Source organism: Acinonyx jubatus, chromosome D2, assembly GCF_027475565.1.
Source record: "Acinonyx jubatus isolate Ajub_Pintada_27869175 chromosome D2, VMU_Ajub_asm_v1.0, whole genome shotgun sequence".
NCBI classification, from domain to species: domain Eukaryota; kingdom Metazoa; phylum Chordata; class Mammalia; order Carnivora; family Felidae; genus Acinonyx; species Acinonyx jubatus.
The window spans coordinates 10,561,529-10,574,279 of record NC_069393.1 but is presented as its reverse complement, the minus strand read 5'-3'; the positions used below and the strand labels follow the sequence as shown (position 1 = coordinate 10,574,279).

General features: G+C 45.0%; 1 protein-coding gene across 1 annotated transcript in view; it reads right to left on the bottom strand.

The window, feature by feature from the left end:
• Nucleotides 1-612: 612 nt before the first annotated feature.
• LIPA (lipase A, lysosomal acid type) overlaps nucleotides 613-12,751 on the bottom strand; it is a 35,619-nt gene continuing 23,480 nt past the window's right edge. The window contains exons 7-10 of the mRNA XM_027049949.2: nucleotides 8,573-8,719; nucleotides 7,681-7,752; nucleotides 3,663-3,734; nucleotides 613-2,943 (exon numbers count right to left, since the gene is read on the bottom strand). Of these exons, the coding sequence (XP_026905750.1) occupies nucleotides 2,710-2,943; nucleotides 3,663-3,734; nucleotides 7,681-7,752; nucleotides 8,573-8,719 (525 nt within the window). The 3' untranslated portion in view covers nucleotides 613-2,709. The remainder of the gene's footprint in view (nucleotides 2,944-3,662; nucleotides 3,735-7,680; nucleotides 7,753-8,572; nucleotides 8,720-12,751) is intronic.

Sequence of the window (12,751 nt, the reverse complement as noted above, 5' to 3'; positions counted from 1 at the left end):
ATAAAGGGCCTAGGCGCCAGTGTCAGGAACAAGAGGCCAGTAACAAAGGCAAATGTGCAAGGTGACAGGACTGTGTCGGGAACAGCTGGGCAACACCTCCACCTCTGGACTGTCCCACACACCCAAGAAAAGTCCCACAGAGAAAAGTCTGGAAAGAGGGGAAGAGAAACACATGCCAGTAAGAGGTGGACTCTGTGCAATGCACCAACCCCCCTTCCCACACCTCGTCACCCCAACCCCCCCCTGCTCATCTGTATCACCTGGTGTGTGAAAGCCTTACTTATCTCAAGGGACTCTAACTGGAACCCCCAGGGCAGAGCCAGGTCACCTATGGCACTGAAGCCATTCCTGCTCCAGTAAGCTCTCTCCCACTGGAAAACAACAAACAAAACACTTATTCACTGTCCCTTTCTTTCCAGCCCTACCCAAGAATCTTGGTTGGCCAAACCAGTTTGCCTTGGTCAAAGGACAGAGAAGGGGTTTAGTGGAGGGGGGGGGGGGGGGGGACATAAAGCCAGCCAGCCAGCCAGCCGAGTGCTATCCTCCTGTGCATGTATAGCCTTTGCACCCAGTACAATCTCTTTTCTTTTCTGTTTTAAAGTGAGAGAGAGAGAGAGAGAGAGAGAGAGAGAGAGAGAGTGAGCTAGCATGGGGGAGGGGCAGAAAGAGAGAATCCCAAGCAGGCACGGGGCTTGAACGCACGAACCATGAGATCACAGCCTGAGCCGAAGCTGGACGTCTGGCGCCCCAAATCTGACTCTTTTCTGTGGGTGCCATGGGAAAACACAGATTCCACTCCAGTCCTTCGACCCTCTCAGACGTTACTTGTGCATCTAAATTCATTTGACTGATTGGCAAAGTATCGTTTTTCACACAATAAATCCACGTGGATTTATTGACTCACCATATTCCAGGGTTTGTGTTCGATTCTGGATACATAGAAACAAGTAAGACAGATCTGCCCTCAAGCTCACAGAGTAGTGGGAGAACGCGCCTTAGGACCCCCCCCCCCCCGACAAATCTATGTTTTAGGGACCCTATAGCATGACTTGTCTCTGCCAGCTTCAGCTGCTTCATTTGCTCGAGGAGGGTGCTGGATAGACAGTCCTTGAACCCCTGGTCCCACCGCAGCCGGCGCCCAGGTCTCTCCTTAGTTTCCACTCAGTTTCACTCAGTGAACCCTGTGAGATCAGGTTGACAGCCAGCGTTTCCAAACTATGCCCCACCCTCCCTTAGGTTTGAGACCGCTCCCTCCTCACCACGGTGAGGGATCAAAGGTTGAAGGGCAGGGTCAGTGAAGCTTACTCAGAGTAAGGAGGAGGGGAGAAGATGAGGAAGAAAAGTGTCAGTCCCTCCAGAAGAGAAAGGGAAGTACAGGATGGCCATTAAGTAAAGGAGAAAACACACATATACACACACAATCCCTCAGGCCTACAAGGCTACTCAGTTTTATTGAAAAGTTCAAGGCTTTTTAAGTGTTACAAAGTAGTAGGATGCTGTCTGCATCTATCAGTGCAAAATAAGTAAATATCAGTAAAATATCCTTTATTACTGCAGCTGAAGAAGCTGTGTCAGAAGAACACGTCAACTGTCATTCCATCCATCTGTCAGTGTTGCAACGGCGCAATGCGGAAAGCGGGTGAATACGGGTGTCCTGAAGCAGGCACGCAAATCAGAATTAAAACTATGGATGCACAGAAAACTAGAAAACAGAGACTCCCTGAGCTCTGATCTCAAAACATTCACGCTCATGTTTCTCTTGTGGGAAAATGAGTTAGGATGCTCCCCCCGGGCAGCCTCTGGGCTCCTGCGTCTGGTCATCGACGCTGATACGACAGCTGGCCAAGAGAATACAGTAATTTCACGGAAGAGAGCGGTATTGCCTCTACACAGCACTCTTGCTCTCAAACGAGTGGAGGGATCGCCTGCCACACAATTACAAACTCGGGAAGACAGATGGTTACAGGTATGAGTCTTCAAGCTATTTAAAATACAGGAATCAGTCTTTTTTTAATGAGTGCCATCTATTGTCTGCAGACCCCGGCAAACAATGCTGCTTGGTCTGAGCAATTTAAACATTTTTAGATTCGATAACATTCACCATGGAATCTTCACACCTGGCACCACAGGGTGATCACGGGATTTGACTTTGCACCTGCTGCATGAGGACATAAGAATATGGCATTCGGCTCCCTAATGACCACAAAGCCACCGGACTGAAGAGCCCTTTAAGGCAAAGAGACGAGAACCGGATACTTCACACACTGAGCTTTTTCAAATCAGCGTCAGGTTATCTGCCAACAAACCACCTGGCTTCGAAACTCCGACACACCCTCGGTGTGTCCTGTATGAAGGCAAAAAAGGCAGTATTTGTATTTTCAAATTGTAAGGCTCTACACAACGGTTAGGATCTTTCATGATCAGTGGGATTTTGAAAAAAACTTAAGAAGGCTAAGGTAGGTTAGAGGCACTAGCCTCAAATACACCATGATTGGACAAAAAAAGCAAAAAAAAGCAAAAAAAAACCAAAAAACAAAAAACGGGAAAATAATACACCATGATTGGACCCGAACACCTTCAATGGCATAATCTGATTGCACACAAAAATATAAAAAGCCTGGGAAAGACAACTATTTTAGAGAAATTAAGCGAACGCGTTTTAACCTGCCTGATCCCCGGCACCGTGACGGTGAACTTGGCCGGCGCGGCTCACAGGTGTTTCGACATCAGCTTCACCATGTCGTCATACAGCCGCCAGGGGGCGTCCAAGCCCCAGATGAAGTCCAGATGCTCCCATCCGGGGATGAGCTTGTTGTACACCAAGTTGGTGATCTGGGGCAACAATATGCTGACGTCGTTGACGTCCGCCAGCAAGTCCTGACCCCCGCTCCAGACGGCGGTGGGCACAAGCATGTCTCTCACGTTGTAAAGTGGAGGGTAAGTCTAGGATAAAAGCAACCGGAGGCGTCGTTTCAATTTACAAAACACACACAGTCGACGTGATCCTCTTTAAATCCCGGTGAGATTTACCAGCGAGGATCACGTGGTGAAAAGCGGTCTCCGTTTGCTCTTCAAGTCACCGTGACCACAATGAGAAGAAACCTGAGCCACAGTGACAGAATCCTAACTATGGTACCTGCAGGCGGTCGGGCTGTTACCGCGCGCCGGGTACCCTAACAAGTGTTAAGTTCCCTCGCGAAGGCGCTGAGCTCCCGGGGAGTGGATGTGAAAAGCGCGGGAGTCAGGTGGTGGGGCACTGGCTTTGGGGTCGTACCCCCACGCATGGAACATGTGCCACGGGGCCTCCGTAGGCCCGTTTCCTCGCCTTCCATAATAACAACCGGCACACCCGTCACACGGATGTTGTAGGAAACAACAAAGCAAGACAAGCATGGGCAAAGTGCCTCAGGCTGCAGAGCATGTAGCACTCAAACCGCAGTCCGTTTCTCTGTGTATCTTGGCCATGTAATGTGGCTGAGGCCCGCCAGCGACCAGGTGACAGGCCGAGGCTAGTCTGACTCTGAAGTCTATGTTCCTGGTCACTGTGACTGATGTGCGAGGGTGATGGGGACGGAGCCCACCAGAGCCCTGTGACTCAGGTGGCTTCCCGGTGAGCTTTCAGAGCCCAGTTCATTAATTCTAAAGACTTTTGAAGGCTTTACCTGATTGTAATGGAAATAATTCTTGGCGTGGCTTCCCCAGTCAAAGGCTTGAAACTTATGGTATTTAACAACCTAAAAAAGAAGATAAAAGGGGGGAAAAATTGAGTGACACAGAAGTTCAAGAAAGGCTCCCAGGCTGCAGGAGTTAACTACATCCTCAGAAGTCCATTTTACATCGTGTGCAGTTTGACTCTTGATTTCCAAACTGTGATTTCAAACAAAATGGCATCAGGGGCGCCTGGGTGGCTTCAGCCAGTTGAGCGTCCAACTTCAACTCAGGTCATGATCTCGCAGTTCATGAGTTTGAGCCCCGCGTCGGGCTCTGGGCTGACAGCTCGGAGTCTGGAGCCTGCTTCGGATTCTGTGTCTCCCTCTCTCTCTGCCCCTCCCCCATTTGCACTCTGTCTCTCTCTCAAAAATAAACACAAAAAAAATTTTGAAAAAACAAAATGGCATTCGTAGTGTAACGGAGTTGTGTGGCGACTGATGGCGGCCACGTGGGCAGAAAGCACAGCACAACGTGACTTGTCAAATCACTGTGTCGTGCACCTGAAACCAGTGCAACACTGTGTGTCATCTGTACTCCGATAATCTAAATGATAAAGTTACGTTATTCTGATCGGAATAGAGTTACCATCCGACCCAATAAAGCAGCTTCGCACACATGCCGTGAAGGACACTGGGCTGACAACTGTACTTGTTAGATAAGCTTCATGATGGCTTTTTACTGAGATTTGAAGCCTAAACTTTTTCAAAGAGTTAACACTCTTATTTGGGAAAGAAATGCGTATTACGTACAATATATGGATTAATGCTAATAGGTGGATTCATATGTATGTGGAATAATATATTCAGATTAGTATGTAAAAATATTGATTATGTACGAACATACCTCTGTGGGATAATATAAACACTATATTATACTTGTATTTAAAAAAAATTTAATGTTTATTTTAGAGAGAGACAGAGACACAGAGCATGAGCAGAGGAGGGTCAAGGAGAGAGGGAGACACAGAATCTGAAGCAGGCTCAAGGCTCTGAGCTATGAGAACAGAGCCCCACACGGGGCTCAAACTCAAGAGCCGTGAGATCGTGACCTGAGCTGAAGTCAGTTGCCCAATCATCTGAGCCACCCAGGTGCCCCTGTATTATCCTTATATTAATCTATGAGTTAATATATTTATTTATAATCCCCATGTTTTCTAGCTATCCACTCCACTCAATGATTCAATATTTTATTTTATTTTTTATTTTAGAGAGAGAGCACGTGAGCAGGGAGGAAGGACAGGGGGAGGGAGACAGAATCCAAGGCAGGGTCCATGCTCAGTGCGGAGCCTGATGCGGGGCTCAATCTCACGACCCTGGGATCATGACCTGAGCTGAAATCAAGAATAGGATGCTTAACCGACTGAGCCACCCGGGCGCCCCTTGTTTTTATTGTTTTTTCAATACTTTAATGATTTTATGTAACACTTATTCTTGAGTATAGCCAGTATAATCACCAAATCGTACCACACACCAACACAATTCTACCTACAACCATGGAATAATACTGTATGTGAAACTGTAATGGATGCATATTTAGAATAGTGACATTAAAACATTTAAAAAGTCACTTTTTCGAAAATTTTGAAATGACACCAATCCGTACCTCCTCTATATCCCCAGATTAAAAACTGCCAAGAATCAAATCCAAAATTGACCAGCTGAATGAATCGGAAACTGTTCAGCTCGGGCCAGTCGGTGGTGCCCAGTAAAGAGAAAAACCTAGACTTGCTTCATCTCGACTGCTTTCAATTTGTGCGAAGCTTCAGTTGTTAGCAATGGCATAAAATGCTACTTCTACAGGAGAAATGTTCAGCGTCTGCCTTTGCCCTTGCAAAGGACAGACACCGGTACCTGAAGCAAATTTAACAAGCAGAATAAAATTTGGACTCACCGCACCCATCAGGGCACCTGTTCTCAGCTCAAATTATCAGTGAAAATCCACCACTGTAGACAGACATCAGTTTCTCACTCTCTCACATGTGTCTTTTAACATTTGTATAAAGCACCGGGAGACGGTATGGGGTACAAAGGAAAAATCTGCCTGGAACTCAGACTGAACTCCAAAGTTGACTTTTGTGCTCAAGAGGCATAGGACTTCACGCCACGCACTGGAAAGGGCATTTCAGCAGGAGGACGATGTGAAGGACACCGCACTAACAACCCGGAAATCAGCTGAAGTCCAGGGATAGGGATCTGGTTAAATACATTATGCTACATCCATATGCACAACAGCGTGGCCCCGTCACAAATAAACATAATACAACAGAAAGAGAAAACTGTTCATAAATACTATTAAGTGGAAAGCAGGCAGAAAATGAAATGGAACATGCACTGTGGTTACACTCCCGTGATAATGGTATATGGATAATGAGGCAGAGGAGAAGGTTAAAGTATTAGGATGGATGGTTTTTTAAGTGACAGAAGGTTATTCTTAGGTCTTGAATGGTAATGAAAACGTACAGTTTCAATCTCGCTAAAGTACAATATGTACTGCAAGTCTTCAAGTTATGCCAATCTCTCTGACCATGAAGTCTACTCCCACAACTGTATCCTAAGAAAGTAATGTGCCTTGAGTATAAGGATACACTTCTAATTCAAGAACATCTGTCCCAGGATGTTTTACTATGGAAAAGAAAAGGCAAAAAATAGTAATTTAAAATTTTAGGTAACGGAGGAGCGCCTGGGTGGCTCAGTCGGTTAAGTGTCCGACTTCAGCTCAGGTCACGATCTCGTAGTGTGAGTTTGAGCCCCGTTTCAGGCTCTGTGCAGACAGCTTGGAGCCTGGAGCCTGCTTCAGGTTCTGTGTCTCCCTCTCTCTCTGTCCCTCCCCCACTTGTGCTCTGCCCCTCTCTCTCCCTCCCTCTCTCTCCCTCTCTCTCTCTCTCAAAAATAAATACATAAAACATTAAAAAAAATATTTTAGAAGCCAGATTGTAGCCAATCCAATAGCTCTACTATGAATCCAACTCCCCTCATTTTTTAAAACAATATTTTATTAAAAGGTGGAATGTTAAAGGCAGCTCATGTGATTCTGCTGCAGGCAGTGACTGCCCAGTGCCTGGCAACTGCTATCCAAGACCACAGCATCTTGGTTTGGAGCTTAAATGGTGAGTTATTTCATGTTCAAAAAGAAGTTAGGAAGGAAATTTCTACAGAAATATGTCCTGAGGTAGATCTAAGCCCCCGATATATTGTTAGGCGGGGGGGGGGGGGGGGGGAGGGAAACAAGTTGTAAAAGAGTAAGTAGAAGAAAACAAATTAAGTCACCTGATTAATTTAATTAATCTATTTTTGCAACTATATTTCTATCTGCATCCTTAACCACTTCCTTCTGGAATGATCTGCAGTAAAAGGTATACAGTAGGCGGCAAAGACATTTCCTATCTCCTGGTACACATCTTCTATCTCTGCGGACAATTGCAGAGCTTTGTTTTTTATCCCTAAGACAATTTTTATTATCCTTTTCCTATAGTACATGATCTCTAAATGTTCTAGAATGGGCATGCATTGCTTTTGTGGTATGTGCTAAAACAATGAGAGCTGCATTTTAAAAGTGACTGGCTCCCATTTACACCCCTGACTGGTTTGCTCTGGTTTATGCACTGGTGTCTTCAGTCCTACAGTGCTCACGGGTTAACGCTGACATTAGCTTGCATCTTAAAGCTGCTCAAAAATCTGGCTTGATGAAGCATCACAGAAATAAAATAAATCTAGGACTTGGTGAGAAACTGATGGGGTGGGGCAGGAGGGGAGAGAAAAAAGTCAAGCCCAACAGCCTGTTTGGTGAACGCACACAGGGTACAACGACACAATGACAGGAACCCAGGACTCAGGGGAAGGAAACCAGCTCTGATGTGTAAGCGACCGTCCTGGTCTGCGACAAGAAGGGAAGGGCTTGCAGACAAGTGCTTCATGGAAGGCACAGGTCCCTCTGACGTACAAACCCCAGCAGCCCCTCCAGAATGCCTACCTGGCTCCAGTGTAATATGTTTTGCACAGAAGTTCCAGCAGGAGAGTGTGTTATATACACCGACACTCTAGACTGCGAAAGAGATAAATTGACATAAATGATGGATACAAGCGTTAAGGAAGCATTGATAATAAATCAGTTCTGCACTTCAAAGCCATAAGCTCATATATAGGAGATTAAGAACAAGAAAAAAAATTCTCTGACTACAGATATGTTCTAGAAAAACTGCACAGCCACACACACACAGAATACATATGGAGGAAACAGAGCAACATGGCAGCTGTAGGGCTGCATGGATTGAGGTTACTAGCCATTTTTATTTTCTGCTACAAGCCTTTCTGAATTTCCAAAATTTCATAGACTAATCAGACCTTTTTCCATCATCAGGAACGAGAAACTAGAGCCTTCATTCGAGAATCTCAAAATCCGTTTTCACATGACGCAACATTACAAACTACAAATATACATAGAAACACCAGCATTTGGCTGGCCAAGGGTTTACATTTTACGAAATAAAAATAGGTAAATAAATGTGTACATACACACAAACACACACACACGGAAATTGCTGTTCCAAATTTAAACACACACTCGGTAGTTTTTTAAAAGAAATAGATCACTAGAATAAATATAAATATTGGGACATAAATTATGACAGATGTCCTCATTCAGTAGTTCCTCACGGGCACCCTGTGGGAAGCTGCTAGCCTCAGGAAAGCAGCAGAGAACATTCCAGGCACTTGCCCACATTGAACCTCTTCAATGTCAGACCCGTTAGCACTCGGATGAGGTCGTTCCTGCTTTTCTCACATCCTTCAGCACAAATAAGCATATTCACAGATAAAATAAACTCGCTAAAAGTTAAAGCAAGTTTTATTATGAACATACATACCATGTTTAAGTTTCTCTCATTAAATCCACATAGAACAAAAAGAGCATTTCCACAGAGTTCCTTCAGAATGACACGATTGCAAACATTTGTGCTCAGCCACTTCAAAACCGCATTTTGGGGAAGAAATTGTTTGACTCCAAATAAGTCCTATAAAAAAAAAAAGAAGAAGAAGAAAACCAAGAATATCTCGGCATTTATTCTGGAATATGAGACTCCATGACCCGCGTCAGAAGAAGAGACACATGCCCAGTGTCTCCACATACGACTCAAAAGAAATGGGAACCAGTGGACGTTCACGTGAGGATATTTATACGATGTGTTTACTAAGGCAAAAGCGGATGTTACAGATGTGTACTTAGTCTCCAGGGAAGGGCAATTGAGGCAATAAGAGAAGATATTTGCAAAAGACATATTGGATAAAGGGTTACTATCCAAAATCTATAAAGAACTTATCAAACCCAACACCCGAAAAACAAAAAACCCAGTAAAGAAATGGGCAAAAGACATAAATAGACACTTCTCCAAAGAAGACATCCAGATGGCCAACCGACACATGAAAAATGCTCAACATCACTCATCATCAGGGAAATGCAAATCAAAACCATAATGAGAAACCACCGGACACCTGTCAGAATGTCAAACATTAACAACTGAGGCAACAACAGATGTCGGCGAGGATGTGGAGAGAGAGGATCTCTTTTGCATTGTTGGTGGGAATGCAAGCTGGTGCAGCCACTCTGGAAAACAGTATGGAGGGTCCTCAAAAAATTAAAAATAGAACTACTCTATGACCCAGCAATAGCACTACTAGGAATTTATCCAAAGGATACAAGAGTGCTGATTCGAAGGGACACATGCACCCCCATGTTTATAGCAGCACGATCAACAATAGCCAAAGTATGGAAAGAGCCCAGATGTCCACCAACTGATGAATGGATAAAGATGTGGTATATATATGCAATGGAATACTACTCAGCAATCAAAAAGAATGAAATCTTGCCATTTGCAACAACATTGATGGAACTAAAATGTATTATGCTAAGCAAAATTGTCAGGCAGAGAAAGATATCATGTGACTTCACTTATATGTGGAATTTAAGAAACACAACAAATGAACATAGGGGAGGGGAAGGAAGAATAAGATAAAAACAGAGAGGGAGGCAAACCATAAGAGACTCTTAAACACAGAGAACAAACTGAGAGCTGCTGGAGGGGTGTTGGCTGGGGGATGGGCTAAATGGGTGATGGTCATTGAGGACGGCACTTGTTGGGATGAGCATTGGGCGTCCTGTGTAAGAGATGAATCACTGGGTTCTACTCCTGAAACCAATACTACACTGTACATTAACTAAATTGAATTTAAATAAAAAAAAATTTGTTAAGTCTCCAGTGAAGAAAAGGGCAGAAAACCAAGTAAGTTCACAGCAGACTTTTCACAGCAAGAAGGGGCAATTAATGATCACTCGCCCCAGGACCATCCCCAAAGAGTTTCATTGGCTGGAAGATTGGTAGTGACTTCCAAGAAAGAGTCTAAACCAAGACTGGTCAACAATGCATCTACGTAGGGCACATACATCCAATCCAATTCTACTGTCAGTGAGCCAGTTCCAGCCCATTGTCTTTTTCTTCTAATACTTTTTTACTGTGATAGATCACACATAACACAAAACTTACCATTTTAACCATTTTTAAGTATTCAGCTCAGTGGCATTAGTACACTCACATTATTGTGCAACCCACACCATTATCCATCTGCAGAGCGGTTACAACATCTCAAGCTGAAACTCTCCCCCTTAAATGGTAACTCCTCATTCCTTCCACCAGCACTACCTATGCTTATAAATAGTTTTATTGGAACACGGGCATGCTCATTTTTCTATGCTGTCTCTCAGACTGTTTTCACACTACAACGGCAGGGTTCAGCAGTTGCAACAGAGACCATATGATCCGCAAAGACAATGAGATTTACCATACGGACCTTTAGAGAAAACTTGCCGACTCCTGATCTACACAAGTCCTGACCAATGGCCACTGAAGCCGTGCGCACGTGTTTCCAGGGCTGTCACTACACCCTCAAAGATATTCACACACCTGTGCAATGGGAAATAGAAAAACAACCTTCCTTATATTGAACCCAAATTTGTCCGCTGATAATTTACACTTTTGCTGATGCCTACCCTCTGGAGGGACAAGCAGGAGTGAAAAAATTCAAATGCCTACCAACACCTCGGGGGTGGGTCTTAATTCCCAGTTATCTCAGCAGGTGACCTTATTTGGGGACAGGGTCTTCTCAGAGGCAATCAAGTGAGGATGTGGTGGGCAGGGTGGGCGCTCTGCAGGACCGGCGTCCTTCTAGAAAGGGGGAAACGTGAGCAGAGACAGACACACACAGGGAGAACGCACACGTGTGGAGGTGAAGGCCGAAACAGGAGGGATGCTCCTGTAAGCCCAGGAATGGCAGGCAAGCCCCCAGAAGCCAGGCAGGGCAGGGGGCAGCCTCCTCCTCACAGGAGGAGCAAACTAATATAGGAGCAAACTAACATAGGCAGCACGAAAATGCAAATGTGTAAAGTGGCAAACGCTTTCAGGGTTTTTTAAAGGGAGGGAGGGAAATAAAATAAAATAAAATAAAATAAAAAATAAATAATAAAAAATAAAATAAAATAAATAAAATAAAATAAAATAAATAGATAAAATAAAATAAATAAATAAAATAAATTTAAAAAAAAATAAAATAAAATAAAATAAAATAAAGGGAGGGAGGGGCAGAGAAAGGGGGGGTGGAGGGGGGGGGAGAGAGGATCCCAGGCAGGCTCCACACTGTCGGCACAGAGCCCGACTCGGGACGCGGACTCACCAACCGTGAGATCATGACCTGAGCCGAAACCAAGAGTCAAACATTCAACCGACTGAGCCCCCAGGCACGCCCTAAAGTGGCAAGTGTTAAATGCCACCCTGCCCACAGGGATGTTTAGGGACCGTTAAGAACCGTGATGAACTGGAAAGCTTACGCTCAGCCTACGGGTGCGACTGCTTTGTGGTGCACGGCGCCCTTCTCACTCCCTTCCCACCCCCTCCCCACCCCCTCCAAACAACCAGTGATCAAGATCCCAACATTACATATGCTGCTTAAAGGCTGCAACTAATTTGAAGTCATAAACTGTATGGGCCATACTCGGCACTTCTTCAGGCAAATACTGTCCACTTACACACAGCCTGTGACCTCTATCAAATCTGCCTACCACAAGACAGCCAACCAATATTTATGGACAGATACCGGGTCTCCTCGAATGCCCCTCTTCTGCAGACGAAGCACATTAAGATTAGCTGGGGAGAATCAAGAAGTATCACGTGCAGACAAGGTCGCAGGGCAGGAAGAGGCTCCTGGCTTTGAGTCTACATAATGGTCACATGTGATAGATAGATAAATGCATATACTTCTGAGGTTCTCTACTAAAAACAAGAGGACAATGTATCACTGACTTGTAGCATGAGAAGCCAAGCTTTCCTTCTGGCCGACAAAGAACGTGAAGTTGACCTTGTCCCTCAGAGCTGCGTGCTCACCGAGAGCATGTAAAAGCAGGAGAGCGCGTAGGGAGAAAGAAAAACTCACCTTACACATTTACAGGCCTGCCCAGATCAATCTTGATGACTTTAGAATTTATATCTTTGCAGGCTGAGAGGGTACTAAACTTTCGTGGCAGCAGCACTGATTTCCCAGGGCAGCTAATCCAAAGGCTTTATGGACATTTATTTTTTCACTTTGTCATTCTCCCAGGATATTAGGAAACACCGCTGTCTGGGACAATGGTTCTCAACTACCGGTCTGTTTAGTTACTTTAGAATCCCACAGGGTGCTCTGTGAAACGCAGCTCCGGGCCCCACTCCAGATTTAAAGGACACCATCTCCAAGGTGGGGAGTGGGAGTTGGTATCCTTACAAAGCTACCAGATCACAGTCTCCAAGGGTTAAGTTAAATCCAAAACATCCCTATGATGGCCATTTCAGTTCTTTATGAAAAAGGACACAAGGAGGGGTGCCTGGGTGACTCGGTCGGTTAAGCATCGGACTTTGGCTCAGGTCCAAACAGACTCGCGGTTTGTGGGTTCGAGCCCTTCATTGGGCTCTGTGCTCGCAGCTTGGAGCCTGGAGCCCGGAGCCTGCTTCAGATTCTGGGTC